This window comes from Toxotes jaculatrix, chromosome 14, assembly GCF_017976425.1.
Source record: "Toxotes jaculatrix isolate fToxJac2 chromosome 14, fToxJac2.pri, whole genome shotgun sequence".
Classification (NCBI taxonomy): Eukaryota; Metazoa; Chordata; class Actinopteri; family Toxotidae; genus Toxotes; species Toxotes jaculatrix.
This window is the reverse complement of record NC_054407.1, coordinates 24,781,937-24,805,095: the sequence shown is the minus strand read 5'-3', so window position 1 is coordinate 24,805,095 and position 23,159 is coordinate 24,781,937. Positions and strand designations below refer to the sequence as shown.

At 46.1% G+C, this 23,159-nt stretch overlaps 3 protein-coding genes across 3 annotated transcripts; 1 reads left to right on the top strand and 2 right to left on the bottom strand.

Annotated features, from left to right (window-relative positions):
• Positions 1 to 12: 12 nt before the first annotated feature.
• Positions 13 to 3,668, bottom strand: proca (protein C (inactivator of coagulation factors Va and VIIIa), a). Its single transcript, XM_041055796.1, has 10 exons — positions 3,551 to 3,668; positions 3,197 to 3,235; positions 2,963 to 3,046; positions 2,335 to 2,492; positions 2,186 to 2,210; positions 1,868 to 1,978; positions 1,588 to 1,728; positions 1,157 to 1,275; positions 787 to 904; positions 13 to 705 (listed from the first exon to the last, which is right to left on the bottom strand). Exons 3-10 carry the CDS (start codon positions 3,030 to 3,032, stop codon positions 116 to 118), a joined length of 1,332 nt encoding a protein of 443 aa, XP_040911730.1. The 5' UTR covers positions 3,033 to 3,046; positions 3,197 to 3,235; positions 3,551 to 3,668; the 3' UTR covers positions 13 to 115.
• Positions 3,669 to 6,865: 3,197 nt separating this feature from the next.
• Positions 6,866 to 10,168, top strand: LOC121193437 (inner ear-specific collagen-like). The gene is made up of 6 exons (XM_041055791.1): positions 6,866 to 6,928; positions 7,521 to 7,709; positions 7,791 to 7,974; positions 8,511 to 8,591; positions 8,922 to 9,002; positions 9,249 to 10,168. Exons 1-6 carry the CDS (start codon positions 6,902 to 6,904, stop codon positions 10,166 to 10,168), a joined length of 1,482 nt encoding a protein of 493 aa, XP_040911725.1. The 5' UTR covers positions 6,866 to 6,901.
• A 4,066-nt stretch (positions 10,169 to 14,234) lies between these two features.
• saga (S-antigen; retina and pineal gland (arrestin) a) lies at positions 14,235 to 19,780 on the bottom strand. Its single transcript, XM_041055823.1, has 15 exons — positions 19,733 to 19,780; positions 18,744 to 18,804; positions 18,362 to 18,406; positions 17,765 to 17,964; positions 17,572 to 17,631; positions 17,424 to 17,491; positions 17,162 to 17,297; positions 16,971 to 17,055; positions 16,799 to 16,871; positions 16,336 to 16,473; positions 16,148 to 16,225; positions 15,406 to 15,420; positions 15,177 to 15,229; positions 14,984 to 14,993; positions 14,235 to 14,361 (listed from the first exon to the last, which is right to left on the bottom strand). Exons 1-15 carry the CDS (start codon positions 19,778 to 19,780, stop codon positions 14,235 to 14,237), a joined length of 1,197 nt encoding a protein of 398 aa, XP_040911757.1.
• Between the last annotated feature and the right edge of the window lie 3,379 nt (positions 19,781 to 23,159).

The window sequence follows — 23,159 nt, the reverse complement described above, 5'->3', positions numbered from 1 at the left end:
AAGTGAAGCGTCTTGAGACAGAATGAGTTTATTAAAGAATGTGTGTTACAGCTCTGCTGTACTGAGGCCTTTATGTGGGTTTTACCAAGCAGACTGGACCAGTTGTTGAGGTGGATCAGATGCTTGGGGGTTGTTGTTGTGGGAGTTGACTTCTGTTCCACTCTTCACGCACTGAATCGATCCAGTCGTTGTAGTTGGACACCTTGGTGTAGATGCCCAGCTTGTCCTCCCTGCCGCAGCCCTCGCCCCAGGACACCAGACCAATCAGGAACCAGGTGTCTCGGTACAGAGTGACCATCGGTCCGCCGCTGTCCCCCTCGCAGGCGTCCAATCTCTGGCCGAGGATCCCGGCGCAGAGGACGTTGTCGGAGATGTTGTGGGACATCTGCTGGGTGCAGATGCTGTGGTCGACCAGCGGGACCTTGATGACGTTGAGTGCCGAGCTGAACTGGGTGCTATCCAGGTCATCTTTGCCCCAGCCCGTCACCACGGTGAGGGTACCGTTGAGGTGGAGCACCCGCTCAGCCATCTTTCGTCCAGGCAGACAAGCGGGCACGATGTACTCTGAGAACGGGGCTGGCGTCTCCAGGCGCAGGAGGGCGATGTCGTTGTCTATCGTTCTGCTGTTGTAGTCTGGGTGCTTGATGGCCTTGATGACCTTCAGGGTCACCTCAGTGCCTTCTTCTCTGAGACGCTCGTAGTCACCTGAGGACACAGATCACAGCTCTCAGCTCAGACTGATTACTGATCTGAAATGTTTGTTTGTTTGTTTGTGTGAAAACTCACCGAGTCGCACTCTGAACCTCATGACGTTGTCGAGGCAGTGAGCGGCAGTCAGGACCCAGCTCTCATCGATGAGGACGCCTCCGCAGTGAAACCGCCCTTTGGGGTTCAGCAACAGCACCTGCACACAAACAATATTTTAAAGCCCCTGAAAACGAATTAAATCACATAACACACTAACCTTAAAATATATATTTTTAAAAATCAGGGCTGCAATCTGTGTGTTTGTGTGTGTATTTGTATGTGTGTGTATTTGTATAGCTGTACAGTGTGCGGACAGGTTTGAATTTGAAACCACTGCAGTGAGGACAGTTCGCCCTTAAAATGGCTCAGACCTCACTGATGGTGAATGATGCGGCGCTTCCTACGTTACCTGCCAGGGACTCTCCCCCTTCTTCCCCACCTCCCCTCCCACCATCCACGGCAGCAGACCGTCCATCGGTTTGGAATACGACGACCTGCCGATCAGCAGCTGCCCACAGGACGAGGAACCTGTCAGGAAAATACAGAAAGGGTGGGGCCGGTGTGTGTGTGGGGGGGGCCGGTGTGTGTGTGGGGGGGGGGCCGGTGTGTGTGTGTGTGTGTGTGTGGGGGGGGGGGGGGGGGCGTTTAGTCTCATGCACAAAGATTTCTGTGCAGAATTTACACAGTTTAAAAGCACAAACTTTCAATGTGTTGATCTTTTTCAAAAAGCTTTCTGTTCTTTGCATTTCATCGTGTTTGTGTTCACATGAACATGATTTGACGGCTGAGAGCGTGAATGAATTAACTCTGAAATGAACTAAATGCCAGATACTTCCTGACCTTTTGGGACACACTTCCTGGAGTTGTCGTGCAGCTTGTATCCGCTGACACAGCTGCAGCTCCTCCTCAGACCGTCCTCGCTCTCGGTGCACTCATGGTCACAGCCGCCGTTATCCACAGAGCAGTTAGCGGCTGTTTCAGCTGAGCAGCAGGTGACAGGTGAGTTGTACAGGTGACTTTTACACGTTTACATTTATTATCAGAGACGTTTTACCAGAAAGAATCGACCCGTCCATCAGTTGCTCCATCCACAGAAACACACACAAACACTCAGACTCACGGTGGTCACAGTATCTGCCCTCATATCCCTGGTTACAGCGGCAGGCGTAGGCCTGGTACAGATCCACACAGGTTCCATGAACACACATGTTGGAGTGACACTGGTTTCCATCTGAAACAGTCAGATCAGCGTGAAATACATTTCCGTGCCATTAGGCAAGGCATCAGCTGATAGATGACACTGTTCACAGCCTCTGACCGGAACTCTAACTCCTCCTGTTTCATCGTAAAAGTTTCTGCTGTGTTCACGTCTCATCGTTTAAATCGTAATTACGAGCAGCTGAGGAGGAGAGACCATCCACACGATGACTTTCCTCACCTGTGTACACCGTCCAGAACTCCAGCTGTGAACACACAAAACAGGAAGTCAGTGATGGAGGTCGCGTGAACAGCTGGTGTTGTTTCGTTCTGATAAACTCTCCGTCTCACTCTGAAAAACTCAGCTGCCTGAACAGGACAGGATCTTACTGTGGCTTCCCGGGTTTTGAAAATCTCTCTGGCTTCTTCAAAGTCACACCTCTCCTCCACACATTCGCGCTCCATGGAGGCGGGTTTCAGCTCCTCCAGGAAGGAGTTCGCCCGACGGGACCGGAGCAACATGTGAGCCTCCGGAGGGTCCGAGAAAACTGAGGAGGCCGAAGAAGACAGAGGATCAAACAGTGCTGCTACAGGTCGCAGCATAAAGGCTCAGTTCACCCAAACTGTCTGTCTCTGTCTGTCTCTCTGTGGACAGTTTGGCTTTATCATCTTTTTCCAGAAACCATGTCCCCGTTTCTGTAGACAATCACCGGAGCTACATTATGACCTGATCTGTGGATTATCTGGAGGAACAGGGACTCTGTGCAGTGGATGAATAAGCAGCGGAAAGTGGATGGATAAACGAATTTGTATTAACATGTATTAACCCTTTGAGAAAATATTATCAGAAGTCTGTGCCGGACATTTCTAGCCAGTTTTTCTTTTTACTGTCCACAGCAGGACGGAAAAGACTTTTCAAGTCCTGCAGACCCCCCCCCCCCCCCCCTGCAGGTCTGGACCCCCCTGCAGGTCTGGACCCCCTGCAGGTCTGTTCAGTGATCCATCCGCACACACCCACCTGAGAGACTGAGCACCGACGCCGACCACAGAGCGACAGCGACGGACGCACACAGGAGGAGGCGGGACATGATGTCAGTCAAACCTGCAGCCAATGAGAGGAGGGGACAGAGGCATCATCTTATCTGCTCTTTATATTTGATCAGTCTCCGGCGAAGCAGTGACAGTAGCACAAACATTAATATTCATAACGCACATCCATCTGAGTGATGGTGAGGGCGTTAACGTGACTCACCAAACTAAAGCAGGTTACAGGGGTGAGTTCCAGAGGAGCCTGAGACACAAACACAAAAGCAGGACGGCATCAGGTGAAAGTTTCCTCTCTCTGCTTTAAACGATCACCAAAGCAGCTTCAGGCAAACATTTCAACACTATCGATCATTTTCAGCTGCAACAGCAAAGACACCCGAACTGACACACATGAGGAGACGGTCCCTGTTTGAGCCCCGGTGACCTTTGACCCCATGAGACGAATGACAGGGGTTGCAGATCCCTGAGCGAGGCCGAGACCGCATCCTAAAAACCGAACAGCACGAAACCAAGAGACGGAAAAATGAGATTTCTGAGACGGAGGAGTTTCTGTACTTACACGTAAAGAACCGAAGCTGAGGACAGAGACGACGGCTCGCTCTGTTTCTACTGTTAATAACTAACCACCAGTGTTTACTGAGAGTCCACAGTCTGCAGCTGAACAGTCTGCCAACACACACACACACAAACAAACCTCTGCTCAACCTCCACCCACTCTCCAACCTCCACTCCACCTCTGCAACAGATCAGAGCCCCGTTTCCCAAAAGCTGATGTTCTCATGACACTTTGTGAGTAACTGCAGTGGCTTCTTACACCACAGGTGAGACGTCCCTGAGCAGATCACTGAAGCGTCCACATTCATCCTGCAGCATCTCAGACCCACTGAGCTCAGGAGCTGTCAGAAGCAGTTTCACAGGAGGAAAGCGTCAATGTTTCAGAGAAGAAAAAAACTTTAAAGAGGAAAAACAAAGGAGAAAGCTCAGGAGGAGGAAAATTAAAACACACAAACACAGAATGATGATGATGATGATGTTATAAATGAAGTAGAACAAATGTTATTGTTCAGTTTAGTTAGTTCAGTGTCAGACAAAGGACGAACAAACACCCTGCAACCAAAGTTGATACTGTTAGAAAAAAAAGAAAATTGATAGAATAAAGACATAAAGAGGCGTCTGGGCCCTTGATACAGATTGTTTTTCAATATGAATTATATAACACACACACACACACACACACAGTGTAAAGACTGAGGCATCAAATAACTTGTAAAACCTCTGAGATCAAAAAGATATCGAGACAAAATGAGATGAAAAGAATTAGAGGACATTCTGAGGACACTGCACGGACTCATGTTCACCATGGAAACTTAATACAACCTAAACCATGACCACAGAATCCCACACCGAGCTCTAACCAGAAGTCACCAGTCACCAAATCAACCTGGTGGTGAGGTGCTTCTGGTCTCAGGCACGCTGTATGTTCCTACACTCAACGAGCGCTTTATTAGGAACACCTGTACAGCTGTGTGAGAGCAGTGCAGGTGCAGGTCTCTGAGTTTCACTCAGAGTGGAGCCGGAAACCGAAACCATCCAGAGAAGCAGCAGCTCTGAGGACGGACACACCTGGTTGATGAGAGAGGTCAGAGGTCAGAGGTCAAACTGGTTGGAGCTGACAGAAAGGCTACACTAACTCAGATAACCACTCTGATCATATTGTCTCTGATCATGTTCATCCCTTCATGGTCACAGGATCAAGCTCCATGTTACAAAGCTAAACTGGCTTCATGAACATGACCGTGAGTTCAGCCCCCCTCCCAGTCTCCAGATGTGGATCCAGGAGACCACCTTTGGGATGTGGAAGGACAGGAGAGGAAGGGGTCAGTGACACTGCTTGGTAAGTGTGTGTCACATGTGTCATAGCGGTCACATGACCCTCTAAAACATGGCCTCTCCGCCTCAGGTAACACAGGTGACAGTTTGTTTGGATTTCCTGCGGAGCCTCAGCTCACCTCAGGTTGCCTGTCGCCGCCCCTCGTCCGTTCGGTCAGACCCTTCAGGAATGCAGGTGTTGTTGTGAGCTCCCAGGGATCGAGCAGGCGTGAAACCCGGGCGGGCCTCTGGGCCGTGGCTGCGTGCCGCCGGCTGTGGAAACCAGGACACTTATTAAGGTTAACTATTCATCTCCTTGTCTTCCTTTGTGCATCAGCCTCGTTCCCTCAGCTCGGTTTACCTTTGTGTCCTCGGCTGTTTTGATTTTTCAGAATAAAAGCTGGCCTGGGGACATAAAGGAGCCGTCTCTGGTTCCACAGGCGACTCTGCGATGGGGTAACAGCGATTTCGAAAGTGGCGAGGGAGGGTACTGTCTTCCCAGGCACTGCTTTTTTTGTGATGGTGAGCTGGTCTGAGAACTGGCCTGCTGCCTGCGGCTTTGTGTTGGGACCAGTTTCCTGTTGGTTCCCTTTTCTTCCATGAACTGTTTCTTACAGAAGGAATTTGTCTTTTTGTCTGCGGAGCACAGTTTAACCAACACACTGTTAAAGTACAGTCAACGTCTAAAGCTTCTACAGTAAACTCCAGATTCTTTCAGAACATAAACTGTAAACTCTCACTTCACAGATAATTAAAATATTCAGATTCAGTAAAAATGTACTTTAATCACATGTGGTGAAATCTGGAAAATATCAAGTCTTCAAGTAAGCGTTTCAGTTTACTGTGATATACAACAGAGAAAAAAAAGAAGCTGGAACTGGAGAATGTTTGGCATATTAGTCAGAATTGTTATACATGCTGTAGATGTTAGAGATGAAGAACATTGAACTGGGGAGCTTTTGTTAACGGGTGCCACCACATAACTCAGCTGTTCGTGGTTTTACAGAGAATTACCTGTTGTTTCTCTGCAGATAAAAACCAGGCACAGTGATAATGTAACGAATAAACTGCTTTGTCTTTGTCCGCTTTTAATTTCTCATCATTTGAACTGAGGAGCTTCGTCAGTCACAGCAGCAGCAGTCCAGTCGTCTGAGGCGGATCTGTTTACAGTCTGGGCTCCTTATCGCACCATCGACACCAAGAGTGACAAAGAACAGACAGAAGCAGAGAAGAAAGGAGTGAGAGGAAAAAAGAGAGGGAGAGAGGAAAGTACTCCAACGCCTCACTTCAGTGGTACGGTGTCGGGACAGAGACGACTAAGCTGTAAACCTCAGGTTTGACAGGATGATGATGAGCATCATTTTACACTGATCTGTCAGAGTTTAAGTCAACAAGTGTTGACCTGTGTGCGCTTGTTGTTTCTTGTTGTTTGTGATTAGTTTTATTTGTGTCGTGTCACAGAACGAACCGTCCTCTGCTCGTGTGTGAAAAAGTAAAAGGCGCCTCTCCTTGACTCACACCCAAATCCATTTAGAAAAAAAAAGCTCTGCAGGTGAGTTTACAGGTGTGGTGCACATGCAGGTGGGTGTTCCTTCAGTATTGGAAGTGTAATGTTATAAACTGGTCATAAAACAAACTGTACCAGGCAGAATATTCCAGAGGTTTTAGACAAGCTGAGAATAAAGAGGAGAAGTGGAAAGGTTAAAGAGAGAATCTTGTTTTCTGAGGGGATGAGAGGAAAAAGGAGGGTGGAGAACGATGGCGAGATAAACACAGAGGCGTCTCTTCTTTCTGCTCTGAATATATTTTTGCTGTTTCACGGTGAAGGAGGTCACGTCGCAGGCAGAAGGCCCAGTTCTTCTTCAGCAGGACAATGAAGACACGCCTCCCCTCCCTCCCACTCCCCCCCCCCAGTCTTCGGTCTTTGTCTGTTGGCCCGCCAGGTGAGAAGCACCTTGAAAGAAGTTTTGTTTTGGGCGAGGCTTATAAATGGATCAAAGCCTCCTCGATCCTGCTCATCTTCCCACAAATCCCTCTCCAGATGATGCTGCACAACTCGGACGGAGCGGTGAGTTTTTCCATTTTGTTTTCGGGTCTGGAAACAGTTGTGATTGGCTGGAATGTGAAATACAACGGAATGTGTTCAGAAAATTAGTTATTAATTAGTTTTAAATCTTTACTACATTAGTGGATGATGTGTTCCTTTATGGTCACTGTAGTCCTACATAATTTTCCTGTACAGAGATTTTGTCCACGTTTAAAAAGCAAACTCTGCTCCTGTGTTACACTCAGCATGCAGCAAAGTCAGTGAAAGTGCATTAAAGCTGTTCTGGTTTTTATCTGGACACCAGTCACTTGAACTGGGGTCAGTTCCACACTTCAGCTCGTCAGCTGGGACAGTTTTACAGTTTACAATCCAAATCGAGCTGTTTCAAAAACCATTTCCAGACACGAGCGTCAGCATTTGAACAGGTCACAAACTGGCAGGAGAATAACAACACAGGTCTTGAGACGAACTGAATTCTGCTGGAAACAAGTTGAAATCAGTTCAATTAGGTTAAAAAAAAACAGTTTCTAGAAATAAACACAGACAGATGCAGATTTTCCCAGTGTGACTAACGTACCTCCTCTGGGCTCCCATCACCCTCTTCTTCCTCCAGATGTTGTCGAGGCTGCTGGGACTCCTCCTTCTGTCCTCCCTCTGCTCGGCCATGCTGCTACCAAACACTGTAAAAGTGGAGTCCAGCGAAGAGGACGGCTCCACCTCGGACCCCAACACCTACCACTGGCCCGGCTCAGAGGAGTCGGGGTCTCCGGAGTCTTCGGAGGAAACGTCTCACTGGTCACCCGTTGCCCGGAGCGGCACCCTGCAGATGCCTCCCACATTACAACCATGGCCACCCGGTGGCAACATGACCAACGGCTCCGAGAAGCTCCGGTCGGGGCTGGTCATTGACCCGGTGACACTCCCCGTACCTGATACAGCGATCTGCGACATGCTGCTGAACGCACCAGTGCCGCCGCCCATTGACCAGATTCCATTTTTCTGCCTCTGTTCACACTGCAAAGGCACAGTGGGGCCCAAAGGAGACCGTGGAGATCGGGGTCCCCCAGGCATGTAGACCACTTTAGATCTCATGTTTGAGTTTTGGTAAAAAAAAAAAAAAAAAGGGTGGGGTGAGTCCAGGGGGGCTCACGTGGCCAGGAGGAAGCACATTATATACAAAAATAAACGTGAACCAGTTTGATTCTTCAAACAGCAATAACCAGAAAGAGGGCAAAGCTTCAGGTTCATAAACGAAGCTTCAGGTCGGCAAAATTCATTCAGAAACCATCACACAAAGCACAAACTGCACAGAAGGAGACTGTCAGTGAGCTAAGATCAAATCCAAAATATGAAGGAGACACAAAATCCTCAAAACACGTAAAAGCTGCACTTTAATGCTTTACTCTGTTCTCTGTGTAAAAACTGGCAGCTTGGTCAAAGCTTGAGAATCGCTGGTCTCTGTAGGAAAGTAAGGACTGTGATGTAAGCAATTAAAGACTCAATAAAGCAACGCACCATCGCTGCCAAGGTTGGTAGTTTGGTTCCCCTTCAAGACTTTAACGTTGAAATGTAAAACAAAGACTGACCTGTTATGTTTGGGCAGGTGAACCTGGGAGCCCTGGGGGAAGAGGACTGATGGGGTTCAAAGGTCGAGCAGGATTCACAGGCCCTCAGGGGATAAAAGGTGAGTTACACGTCACTGCACCGGTAATGACAACAAACAACAAGACTTCTCTCCTGTTGTTGCAGTTCTCACCTGTGCACCTACAGGTTAACACTGGACCCACCTGACTCAATGCAGAGGGTCCAGTGATGCGGGTGGACAAAGGGCATGTCTCTTAATGTCCAACACCATGAACACCTTACAACTGACAACTAGTCAGACGTGAAGATCGGAAAACAGGCCAAAGACAATGGAATGAACATGAACTTAGTGTTTTACCACAGGCCACTTCTTGCTTTTCATTTTGTTGTTGTAATTTTTTCATTTTTCTGTCTTTGTCCGTTGTTTCAGGTCAGAAGGGAGACCTGGGGGAGAAAGGGCAGACAGGCCCTGTTGGTTTCACCGGGACAAAGGGAGAGCGAGGCTTCAAAGGTTTGCTCACGTCTCTGAGTAAAAGATTACTCTGTGTAAAGGGTTATTAGTGGTACATGGACGCCATGACTCCACTAACACCAGGACAACATCATTTGTCAGAGCCTTCTCAGTTCTATGATCTGATATCACTATGGCAGCAGCCCGTTGTGTTTTAAAGAAAGGGGGTAAAATGGTTTTTATACTTTTCCATCTCACTTAAATGGAATGCAAATATTCTTGATATATGTGTTTGTGTGTTTCCAGGGGAGAAAGGGGACAGAGGACTGATAGGGCCCCCGGGGACACAGGGCCCACAGGGAGAAACAGGCATGTGCCCTGCCTCCTGCGAGAGCATCCAGGGTCCCCCAGGCCCACAAGGCTCCCCCGGCCCAGCTGGAGCCCGGGGCCTGCCTGGGGTAGAGGGAGCTCAGGGACCCAAAGGTTTAAAGGGTGATAAGGGTGACCTGGGTAGACCTGGCGAACCCGGGCTGAACGGCCAGAAAGGTAATCGGGGTGAGCAGGGGATGTGTAACTGCACCGATGGGGCAAATGGTACTGATGGAAGACCGGGAGAAAAGGGGGCTAAAGGAGACAAAGGTGACACTGGTACCCAAGGTGTACAGGGCCCCATCGGGCAAAAAGGCAACCAGGGCATAATTGGTCTCATTGGTCCGCCTGGTCCCTGCTCCCCAGCCATCCAGTCAGCATTCTCTGCATCGCTCAACGAGTCCTTTCCTGTTCAAGATTGGCCCATTCCTTTCCCACATGTCCTCACCAACCAGCAAGGGCACTTCAACCCACTCCTTGGCATTTACACAGCCCCTGTTAACGGCACCTACGTCTTCTCCTTCCACCTGGCGGTCGCCTCCAGGACACTTAAGGTCGGCCTGTTCCTCAACTTCTACCCTCTAGTCAGAACAACAGAGGCAACCAGCCAAGCCACTGCCAGCCAAACTGTCGTCCTCCACCTCACGGCAGGAGACCAGCTGTGGCTGCAGGTGAAGAACGCTGTCACTAACGGCATGTACACCGACAGTGAAAGCAGCAGCACGTTCTCGGGGTATCTGCTGTACCCCGACTCCTGCGACATTCCCCTGAGCCGACATCACGTGCAACTAAAGATGTATCAGAAGGGAGATTTCAGCTGGGATGGTCCTCCAGGCACCACCACTCCTCAACCATAGCAGGCTCCCGTCAGTCAGTCGCACAGTTAGAGATGAAGCATCCACATGCATCCAATCAAACACTATGTGTATTTATAACTGCAGGTTTTAAAGGAGGGGTATTTTAGAAAGCAGAACTGTCCCATTTTGAGAAGGAGTTTTCTGTCAGAGACATTAGTCCTGTAGCTGCGACTCCTCACCGTTACCCGATTAAACATCATTTCAGTCAGTCACAACTGCCCCTAAGAATCTGTTGTTGTTCTAGATCTGGTGGTTGGTGAGTCTGGTGGAGCCAGCGGAACTAATAACAAATAGGCGTGCTATAATTACACAGAAAAAACAACAACAAAAAGCAAAAACAAAAACAACAAAAAAGCCATGACCCAGGTCTGACTCAGTGTCAGTCTGTTGGTCGCCTCTCTGCTTTGGTCCAGGCTGAGACATCAACAGCTAATGGACCGGACTGAAACACACTGACTTTGGTGATCCTGGCTTCTCCTCCCTCACCACCAGGAGATCTACATTTATGATTTTGGGTGAAATAACAACTACTGGATGGATTCTCATGAAAATTGGTTCACTGTTACAGTTTGGTGATCCCAGAGACTTTTCATCGGGTCAGCATTTTATGCTTAGCACTAATTAGCAAATGTGAGCAAGCTAACCCACTAAACTAAGACTATGAACGTGGTAAACACTTTACCTGCTTAATCTTAAATTAAAATGTAGACACTAATTTCTTAAAACACTCCTGAAATAATGAAATAAACTTTTTTTTTTTTGCAGTGAGTTTTAATAAACTCAGAATATCCTGTTGTGTTGAAGTTTTGGAAACAAAACAACCTGGAGAAACTCTAAGTCAGAAGGAATGAAGAAGAATATATGTGAAACAGAAATGAAGCAGGTAAATACCCCCCCTTTAAGTGTGGAGATAAATTCACTCTCATGATTCAACACTCACTGAAATATAAAAATGCATGTAGGCTTTCGGGTGCCAGCTTGACATCTGCTTCTGATCACGCACGTAATATATGAAATGTTTAGATCGCTGAGATGGCCGGCACTCTTCTGTAGAGGTTCACACCTGCTCTAATGGTAAATGTTTCAAAAGCTCTCCTCATCCTCAGAGTACATTTATTTTTATCCTTCAGATCAGCTTGCTGCTGCTTAGTTTTAGAGCTTTTATCATTTTTAACTTCTCAAATGTTGATGATGCATAAATTGTGATGTTTCAGAAAAGAAAAAAAAAACTACACTCAACTGCAACCAAAGTGGCTGCGTCTATCACGAGTCCTCCAACATTTTATTTCAGTCATTATATTTCAGACAAAAGCAACAGTGTCTGTCTGATCTCTCCTGTGCCTGCTGTCAATCCGAGCACCTCTCAGCCCAGGTTGTAACAGGATTTTTATTTTACATATATAAAATGTAAATATGTGGATCTGCACCCTGCATTAGAATAAAATCAGGTTTGTTGAAAGGTCTGATTGGTTGACGAGTTTTAAACGGAGGAGGAGCAGGTGAGGAAGGACGCTGTGAAGGAAACGAGGAGCAACAAAGGCACTAAGACCCGTACAGGTAGGGCTGTTCAGAGAATGATGGGTAAAGCACTGTTTTCTTAAGGTTTAGCTAAAAACTCCAAAACTCTTCATAAAAGGACTCTTATCTTAGTATCTCCACCTAAACCAGTGGTTCTGGTCAAAGCCCGTTTTCACGAACAAACATGAAAAAGTTCCAGTGGAGTGAGAGAGTGAGAAGGTGAGAGAGTGAGAGTTTCACCTGTTTCTCATCAAAATTCACTTAAGCTTTAGACACAGGTGCAGATTCTGAGCGAGTCTGCACAGAGAGAACAAGAGAATTATTTTATTTAAATGATCTTAAATCTGTTTAAATTGAATCTAAAGGCAGAACGCGCTGTCACGTGATCCGTGATTTGATTGGTTCATTCTTTTGATGTTTAAGGTGCATTTTTTGTGTCATGACATACTATCTACCACCAGATCAATAAAAATGGCTGGAGTTGCACAACATGTCAGACTTCTTGTGGTAAATTAAAAACACATTAAAGAAGCTGTGATCCTGAACACTGCAGGACACCGTCAGGTAGGACAGATCGAAACGATCACGTGAGTGTCAGCGCTCCTGACTGACCCAGGATCTGCCGTCTCCCTACCTGCCGAGCTCACCGATCAGAAGCGGCGTGCTGCGCGTGCACAGGTGAGCCTAACGCAATCAGTATCACCTGCTCCACCTGCTGCTTCATTAGTCAAATGGCTTCAGCTGGAGCAGAAGCGGAGTTACGGCGTTTAATCCCCAGTAAAAACAGCGCGTCGCTCATTTGGGAGTATTTCGGCTCTGAGGCCGCAGACGTGCAGCAGAAACAGGTTCTGTGCAAAACCTGTCGCGCTGAAGCTGCAACATCCAGCGGAGACACGAGCAGTTTATACCGACACCTGAAGAATCACCGCAGGTGTTTGCATGGCGGAAAAGCTCCGGTGAAAAATCTGAAAATGATTCTCAGGCCCGAAGCAGCGAACAGACTACAGCTACAGCATCGTTTACCGGCGTAACTCCGTAATTCACCGGGAGATAACGACGGCCTCACTGCCAAGGACATGCTGTCCGTTAACACGGGGACTGATTTTAAAAACCTCCTCCACACGCTGGACAGAAGATCTGATTCCCTCCCGCACCTGCTTCAGCCAGGTTTCCACCCCACAGCTGTCCGTGTGAGTGGAAAGAAAAAGCGCTGACAGCTGAAGAATGTGGAGTATTATGATATTACAGCTACTGATGTGTGGCCAAGCAGAACGACCGAGCCGTATTTATTTTATTTTTAATTTAACACAGTCAAGGGTTTTTTTTGCACTACTTTAAGTTCAGACAGTCAAAGATGCTCTTTTAGTTCATTTGTAATCACCGCTGTTGGTCTAAGACTTTACAGAATGTTCCTGCATGTTTCTTGTTAATACATTTGAAATAAATTCTTTAGTTTTCATCCTTGCATTGGTGTACTGGCGTTTCATGTTTTAATGGTGTGATGTAGTTTTCTGTCATGTTACTGTACACACTGAACACTGCACTGAGCCTTAGGAGCTGCATTACACCAAGAACGAGCGGCTAAAGCAAGAATGGATCAGTGAGGTTTTATTGTCAGAGCTTCACGTCTCCTTTGAAAGACAAATGAAATGTAAATGTTTCTACAGTGAATCTGAACTCAGCAGCAGCAGCTTTCCAGCCAGAGACACAACAGAAGAGTGACTTCAGTGTTTCCTTCAGAGCTGAGCAGAAACTACAAACTGCAAACTAACCCCACGTTATTCATCAGAGCCTTTTTCCTTTCTGCACATTTCATTTAAAATTGTTAAAAGAGAATAATGTGTTTCAGCAGCCATCAGCCTCTAACATCTAACAATCACATTCAGAACCAGAGCTACGATCTCAGCTCAGACACTATTAAAGCTCAGCTTCACTCTACTCTCCATCACTGTCCACACTGTCCATCACTGTCCACACTGTCCACATACTCACAGATGATGACTGATGTTTCACGTTACTTCACGTCTGAACAGGCAGGAATCAGCCTCTAAGCTACTTTACTAAAAATACATAAGCACTAAACATGATAAATCACATTAACATGGAATCTTCACTGTTTTTATTCGAGGACCATATCAGTGGTTTTGCATGTTGAAAGGAAAATGTTTGGTTAAAGGAAACATCCTGAGTGAGATTCACCCCAGTCTCACACTGACTGACACACACACACACACACACACACACACACACTGACACACACACACACCTGTGTGGCAGCTGGAGGAGAACAGTGTGGGAGCTGTAACAACATGAAGTGAATCTACGAGAACTTTCCATCCATCACAAACAGATTGACGGGAATAATCTGAACCTCTCCACCGTGTGTCAGTGAGACTGTGAAAAACCCAACACCAGGCAGCAGAGGGCGCTCTGCGGTGATGTGAGGAACATGCAAAACTACAGGTTTGGTTCTTGCATTAAATCTTTTTCTAGTAAAACTCTGAGGACTCAGACTCCCAGCTGCCCTCAGCCTTGTCGACTCGCTCCTCTACTTCTCTTTGGGCGCCATGTCGTCGCCACCCGACACGTTTCCTTCTTCGTCCTCGTCGTCGCCGGCCATTCCCTTCAGGTAGGAGCGTTTGAACTCCTGGAACACCATCTCCTCCTCCGCCTCACTGCAGGCGACAGCAGCGGGAACACACTTTAAGTTTAAGCTCAATGAAAACTCAGACCGCTGAACCAAACTGGACGAGCGGGAACAGCAGAGCGAGGCGAACCTGAGCAGTTACCTCTGACCTCTGACCCCAAACCCTGAAAATACAACCTGAATTCTAAATGAGTTCACATTCAGATTCTGGGTCAGTTCTGAAGAAACTCAGCAGTTATGATGAATTCAGTGACAAAGCTTTCTGAAGTTACTGCAGCTGAAGGAAATCTTTAAAATGGGAACTGAATTTATCAAACTCCAGTGATTCCTCCAACTTCCTTTACCCCAAACTGACAAAACTTTATTTTGAAACTAACAAAAATACTTGAAAAAGGAAATAAGAGTCAGGAAAAAGGAAACCAACCAACCAACAGAGGACAGCTGACACAGGATTATGAACAGGAGCAAAAAGAGGAGCTGACGAAGTGATAAAAGACCCGGGAACATGATGTCGTCCCTGAATGAACTGAAGCAAAGTGACCGGAGACAGTGTCTGTCCTGTTCACTCAGTCACAGCTGGAAGGGACAGACGCTTCTTTAAGAGTCAAACAAGACTAAAAAAAAAATCCTTGTTTGAAAAACCATCTTACCTTTCCTTCACTGTCGGCAGCAAGAAAAAAAACACAGGAAGGTTTAGATTGAGTCTGACTGGTCGACTTTCTCTCACCATCATTAAATTAGCTGTTCATGCCATTCATGAATTACCCAAGAACCAACGCTGCTACAGATGTGCACAGCTGCCGTACAGCACGCTAACAAACAGAGAGAAGTGTGTGTCCTCACCTGCGTCAGGTTTAGGATGCATCAGTTTAAAGGGGATTTCCAGGCCGACCTCACTGCAACACAAACCACACGTTTCTCACTGTCACTGAGTTCAGTATCTGAAGATTAAAGGTTTCAACAGCTTGTGGCAGCCATGTTTGGTAATGTCCATTTAGAGGAATTTTCTCTGCCTCAGAGGAAACAACAAAATTCACACAGTCAAAGTGAACAGAGCAGCAAATGAACCCACCTTGATCCCATCATCCTGAGCGCAGCAGGGACGAAGACGAACATCAGAACAGGCAGAAACAAACAAATGAGTTTTCATTCTTAGGCAAACTGGTAAAAAACATATTTAAAGATGATTTCTAAAATAATTTAGTCATTGGTCTGTGTTGGTGAAACTGGGACCGTCCCACACAGCAGCTGAGCTGACGACCAAACAAAATGTTGATCGGGTCATAAATTCAGTCCCACAGTGTGACGGCTGCTGCTGTGACGGCTCTCTCTGGGTCGCAGCCTTGTTTTCGTGTCTGACACGAAGGAGAAACCTGCTTCACAAAGGTGTGTGTGACTGGGACGAGCAGCGAACTCTTCTCTTATTCTGCTGACGGACAGAACATTCAGCTCTAACGTACGACAGAAGTGATGAGAGCGGCTGATCTGAATGTGCTGACAGGATGTGAGCTCCAGCAGCTGGTCGCTGACCCGACGCCACATCCACACACAGTAATTACACACAGAAAAACACATGAAAGCAGATTCAGATTGGACTTTATGGATTTCTTATATTGTTCACTGTAGCATTAGAATTTTTGGACTCACAGGTCTCTGAGGGGAGGAGCCAAAGCTCCTCCTGTAATCTAAACACTGCTTCTCCTCACATTCATCCTCAGCAGTGAGAAGGCCACGGTCGATACGACGGATAGATTTATATGCAGGGAGGAGCTGAAGACACACACACACACACACACACACACACACACACTGACCCTCCAACGATGAGCTTCACCATGATTCTGTATGAAACCATGATTCCCAGCACCTCCTTCAGCACACCCTCCTTGATACTGGAAGAGAAGAACAATGTTTTTTTTAAATGACACCAAGTCTGATAAGGAGACATGAACCTGCCTGGATGAAGGACAGACTCTGGCTGCGTCTCTGACTGTGTGCTCACATGCTCGATGACGCCAGGTTGGTGTCTTCATGCTTCAGTTTGCCGTCCAGGGCGATGCCCCTCCTCTCCCTGTTGTTGGCCAGCAGAGGCAGCAGCGTGTAGACTTTCTGCAGGGTCGCTCCAGCAGACACCGAGTCCCTGAGACACGAGGACACGTGAGGTTAATGACATTTTCAAACAGCGTTGACTACCCCTGTCTGTCCAGCAGCTCTCTACAGAAGCTGGACCTCTATGGATGTCATGGCAGACAGGACAGCATAGATCCTTCTCTCATCCAGAGGCCATCACAGCAGGGAAACAGGGGGATTTTCTGAATGAAAGCTTGAATTCCTGCACATTGTGGCTGAACCGTACATGACAATCTCATACATGACAAAACAACAAAATCATACTGTGATTCACAGATGTGATGCTGAAACGTCTCTTTGTGTTTCGGTGAAATGGTGCGTGCGCTGACCATTACCCAAACTCCTCGATGGCCACAGATTTGACGTAGCTGTCGTTGGAGTATAAGACCACCATGGAGACCTGATCCACTGAGAAGGACAGGGAGACATTTACACCAGTTTAGCTCCTGTACAGGACACATGTCCACTTACAATAAAAACTACAGGAGCAGTGAGTATCATGTTTACCGGAGACGATGATGTTCTTGACGTTTTTGCTGGAGTTGTTTGTGACGCTGACGTGCACTTTGATGGGTTCCCCATGGTAGTAAACCTAAAAACACAACGCATGGTCAGAGAAAAGGAAACTCTATCAGAGTAATCTGCACAGAGACACACTCACTGTTCGTGAAGCTGAAGATTAACGTGGAGAAACCCACCTCTTTGTCCAGACTGGCCTTGACATGCAGTGGTTTGTCAGACATGACAAAGTCCCTGGTGGTTTCGACAGAGGGCGCCGCTCCTTCACTCTCTGGGGCGTACTGGACCTTCCTGAGCATCAGCTTCACCGTGCTCCTGTTGGACAAAGCACAGGAAGAATATGTGTAAAAATGAAAACTCTACGGTCTGAGTGAGACTTTCTTTCTTTATACTGACTCACAGCTCAGCCTCCAGCTGTGCGCCTTCCATATTCAGACTCACCGCTTGCGGACCTTAGCGTCCTGGCTCTCAGCGCTGAACGCTTTGATCTCAAACTCCACTGCACATTGCTGCGGACAAGGAGAGAAGAGGCGTCGCCATCAGTCCATCATTAGCAGCTGCTAGCTTGAATCTGCACTGGGAATCTTACCTTGCCAACATCGTGGGGCGCTGGTTGGAGAGCCACTGAGCAAGGCAGGTTGTCAGGAAACTTAAAAAAAAAAAACCAAGTCAATCATTCAGTCAGTAATCATGTTTCCAGCAACGTATTTTCTTACTGAGGTGTGTGTTCATCCAGTCTGTGTCTGATCAGCTGATCCTGACAGCCAGAGACTGACTCGCACCTCAAAGAAGAAGGGGTAGGCGTTGTCTCCCAGCTTGCGCAGCAGTCGGGCCTGCGTCTTGGTGTGGATTCCTTTCTCACGGTCCTGCAGAGGCGGGTACACCTGGCGGGTCGACAGGTACAGCTCCCTGCGGAAGGCGATTCCTATCACATCCATGTCATCTCTGCCGTAGCGAAAGGTGCAAGACAGCGTGACGAACACTGGAGGGCAGAGGACAGACGCTTTGACGCACAGGCTGGACTGGCTGTGAGCCTCTTTAACTTTGTAAAGCCAACATGTCAGGACAGACTGATTCTGTCTGTCCAAACTTTGAACCCTGACTGTTTGTAGTTGTCTCTGCCATCAGAAAGTGTGGAAACTAAAACAAGCATCTGTAAGGACTCTTTCTTTTCCCTGTGGATCTGCACAGACAGGTTTCAGCAGCAGAGATCAGATCTCTGACAGACGTGAGGATGAAATCAGTCCTGCACAGACACACAGGTGTGCTGTGGAGCTTCAGATGAAACAGGTCCCTTTAAAGTATGAGACATACTGCAAACTGAGCCTGGATCAGCGTCCTGGAATACAGATGAAGGAACTGTGTGTTTGGATACTGACCTTTCCTCCCCTGCAGGGCCTCAGGATCAACGAGGACGACGCCATCTGGTGGCAGAAAAAAAGTCAAAGCTCTTAAGGAAATTAAAATGGAACTTTGTTCTTAGTAACCAGGATGATCAGAGTAAGTCCTTCAACTGAATGAAAAATGGTTCTGAGTGCTTCTTCATGGGACAGTGGGTCTGTGGTTAGCCTGTGTAAGTCTGGCTTTACTGTACAGATGGATTAACATTAACATTAAGTAGACATCATCTATTTTTTCCCTATTTTTTTAAATAGGACATAGTTTGATTCATCAGGCAGCAGATAAATGGGTCCAGCTTTAACATGTGACTGCTGGTTTACTGTCCTGCTGGTGGACGACTGTGACTGTGGACAAACTCACCCACTGGATCAACAGAGTCAACACGGTCCACAAAGTCCCTTCTCCCCATGTAGACTCCAACCTGAAGCAGGACGAAGTCTGACATTGATTTACACACTTCGTGAAATCAAATGCTTTTTAAAACAAGAAAATTAATACTGACAAACAAAACCTCCCGAGGAAACGTAAGACTGAATGCTGACAAGTCCAAGTTATCTGTTTGTATACTTCCTAAACCACGTATTTAAATATGTAACGTACAATCCTGTGGGTTGAGGCGAATTTCACAAGAAGTGAAACATATTGCAGTGTTACCGAGCAATCTCTCTGACACACTCTCTAAATTCAAATCATTTTCATTAGAATCATCCTGTGATCTGCCCTCAGCATCAGAGGAGCCTGTTCACTGTAAGCTGCGCTGCCACCAGTCAGACCTGATCTGTAGAAAGAGCTCTGGTCATTATGATTAAAAAACACGTGATTACTAAATAATTGATATGATTTTGTTAGTCATTTTTTGCAGTATGGTGAATCAAATGGTCAAGTATCTAAGATTAGACAATAAGATGAGACACTGAACACAAACACTTCAGCTGAGTGCTGTTATCAGCTGTAATCTGACGCAAAGCTGTCAATCACACACGTGGCTCAGTTCCGCTCACGTTGTCGTGACTTTGTGTTGACCTTCCGAGGATCAGTCGGAAAAGCAGCTGAACTGCTTTACAGAATTAAAATGCATGAAGATGTCACTATCCCCTGCTCAACAAGTGTGAGTAATAACATCATAATAAAAACACAGTGTCTGAGGGAGGAACTGGAAGGTAACAGCAGGCTGGTCATCAGGGTCACGGGTCAGAGGCCAGGTACATAAAGCATTTTGTGCAAAGGGCACCTGTTATTTCATACATCAGTCCAGAGGACAAGAGAGACTGAAGCACAGTGATTAATTCACAGCGTTGTGTAGACAGAACAGCGTTTCAGTATCATTTCATCTGAGATGTTCCTCTCACCGACTTGTCCTTGCAGATCTTCTTGAAAACAATGTTTTTGGGACTCATGTTGGTGCAGATCGAGTGCAGCGAGTCTGCAGAGCCTGAGAGAAAGAATGAGACACACAAGCGTTTTCAAATGTGAACGCCCTGATCACATGCTTCTCTGAGACTGAACAACGAATATAATTTGCCAGCAAAATACACCAGCATCAACTACAGTCAGCAAGTGTCCCTGATGTGACAAGAACTTTATACATTCAACATTCAACAGTCCATCAAACAACTTACTTGGTAACTCTTCAAACCATGTGGATGGAATAAAATGTTCCATCCACCGAACAATAAAAAGAAGGTTTTAATCCATCCCCCAAATTACACATCTTTTTTCCTAATCTGCACAAAGAAGGTACCAAAAATGATGCTTCTCTTACACAACATGTTTTCATCAACAAACTTTATCAGTAGTTATATTAGTATGTTTTAATGTGACGCTGTGTGGGGCAGCTGAGGCAAAGACACTGAGCAACCTGAAAGGGACAGGTGTAGACAGGTGTTTGGCTGCTGATCACAGGTAAGTGAGGTAACTCGTACCCTCTGTAACCTTCAGTGAATGTCCATCTGAACACAATGACATGTTACACATATTTTATCAACGTGTATCATTACATTTCACATTCCCATCCCATGGTACACAGCAAACTCCTAATACCTAATTCTGTGTAAGAGTTTGGGAAAGTTTCCTAACTTTAAAACAGGCTAAAAACACTGGAACTGGAGTTGTAGTCTAGCTAACATCATAACTCACTTAGTCCATGGCAACCCTAGACTTCTTCTTCATCTGTTGTAAAAGTTTAGAAACTATGTAGGTAACATTATTACACAAGAGCTCCCCTTTTTAAAGCAACAAACAGAAAACGACTCATGTTTACGTTTTGAATTGGGAACGCGGGTTTCACCGAATCCCTTAACGCTGGGAGAGCTGAACACGAATGCGGCTGCTAGCTTGGTAGAAGAGGTCGAACTTTGCCAATTTAGGCTCAGACAACGCTTCTAAAATCAATACGTTAATATCAGCTTCATTCCTCCGAATCTGGACCTCCAAACCCGCCCGAGTGATCATCGACACAGCCGCCGCCTCCCAAACACGGAGCCGGCGGCCATAACTGTTACTGTTTTCACTGGAACTACTTTCCGCTAAAGAAATAGTCCCTAACTGTTAGAGGAGTGTTCTGTGGACAAGAGTACCGAGGACGCTGTTTCTGGAAATAAAAACGAATAAGAACAATAATAGTAATTTTAAAAACTCCTGTAAACACCACAAACCAAACTGCCATCCCTTCTTCTGTATTGTGGCGGAGGCAGAAATCTCAGAGAACACCTGTGTACCTGTGGTCACCGCCATAGGTGGCGATTTGGCGCCCTCTAATGGCCCAAAGGTTAACTGCACTTTCAGTGGCCTTGTTCCTGAACGGCGCTGTACGAAGGAATCTGCTTTTACGAGTTTATCTCAACAAAAACTGAGTATTTTCATTAAGTCTGTGTTCATTTCAGATCTGTTTAGTTTTTGGTCACCCTGTGTATGGATGAATGATTTCTCCTTGCCGAGTTAATTCAGATGAGAGATTAAAACTTAACTTTGCTGAGCTTTGTAATCCTGTTTAAACCTTCTCGGATGTGTATCAGCTCTCCTCACTGAAAACAACACAAACTGACTTAACTTCTTTTCAATGTTGTGGATTTAAACAAATTAAAAAACAACAAAGTGATAGTTTTACAATAAATCTGCAAAAGTTAGTTCAGATTTTAAGGAGAACAAGCAAAACTGGTGTCCAAAAAGTGAGAACATAACATTAAAGAAAAAAAGACAAAAACAAAAAAAACAACAGTTAAATATTGCTGTCATGCTTGTGTCTGTGCCCACACCTGGATTTATATGTATTTACCTGTTCTTTTCCTATGTAAGTTCTAGTCAAATCAAGTGAGTCTTTTTGTTTGTTGAATCCCAGAAATAATAAAAAACGAAACACTTTGCCACTGTGACATGAGATTAAATCAACACGACACAAATCAAATTCGTCTGAAGATTTTCTTCAGATACAGGAACATTTTCTTGGTTCTTGTTCAGTGTTTGAAGATAGTGATGTTTGTTTTAGATTTTTAAGACTTAAAACAGACAAAAGGACTAAAAAAATGCAAATTCTGTCAGGCAGATGTTTTGTTTCTGCCATTTTAAAATAAGAAGAACTCACCTGTGTTGCAGAAATGCAGAGTGTGTTGTTGAATCAGAGGAGGAGACAAGCGCTGGTTGGAGAGGCTCTATATGTGAACACCTGCTGTCCATCACGGCCTCCTTCAGCCCTGCCAGCCAATCAGGTGACCCAGCTGTGAACTTTGACCAACCCTCAATGCTCAGTACCCCCCACCCCAACCCACAAACCACAGCATCCAGACAGACGCAGACTTCCTGTGAATGAGCCGACTGAGAGGATTGAAGCTGGTTCCCCCTCAGTCAGCACAACACGACCAGATTAGAGAGAGAGGGAGAGACATAGAGGGAGAGAGAGAGATTTCAGCATCTTTTCCAATTTCTGTAAAGACAAACAAACAAACAAACAAACAAACAAACACTTGACTGTCTTATAGTTCAACATTTTGGAAAATGCACTCGTTTGATTTCTGGTGGAGATTTAACAAACGAGATGTGATGTGTTAACTTTTAGGCAGCGTGGAAAAGGTTTTCACAGCATTTAGTTCTTCATGTTGGGAAATTTAACAGTAGGTAGCAAAAGCTAATCACACCCTGACTCCTGCTCACAGACATGAAACTGATTTCTATCTGCATGTCTGTCTCTGTGTCTCTGCATATCTCTCTCTAAAAGGTTGAATTCAGATCCACAAAGAAACAACAGTCAGACTCGTAAATGTAAAAAAGGAAGGAAGAGGAGTTCAGACTTTTGACGTCCAGAGTTTGTCCAGATGCATCCTGAAGGTCGAGGAGCAGGTTTGATCCAGGCGTGTGTGTGTGTGTGTGTGTGTGTGTAAATCTATAAATAGACAGAGTGAAGCTGTGGAGCTTTAATCCACTGTTCTGCCCGTCAGCAGGTAAACAGACAGAGGTGGATTACTGCCCTGCACTGTATTAATCATCATTATAACATAGGAGATTACAGCACGTGCACACACACACACACACACACACACACACACACACACACACACACACACACACACACACACACTTCAGTTCCTCGCCCCCGCCTGCTCTGTGTCATGTCTAGCCCCTAAGGGGGCTGTGTTTGGACCTCCTCTGTGGACTTTTGGACATTTTCAGTTTAGTTTTATTTTGTATAGTTTAGTTCTTGTGTATCATGCCTCGTTTTACTTACTGTCTTAGTCTGTCGATTATGTTATGTCTGGTGTCTATATTGTCTTGTGGGTTCCTGTT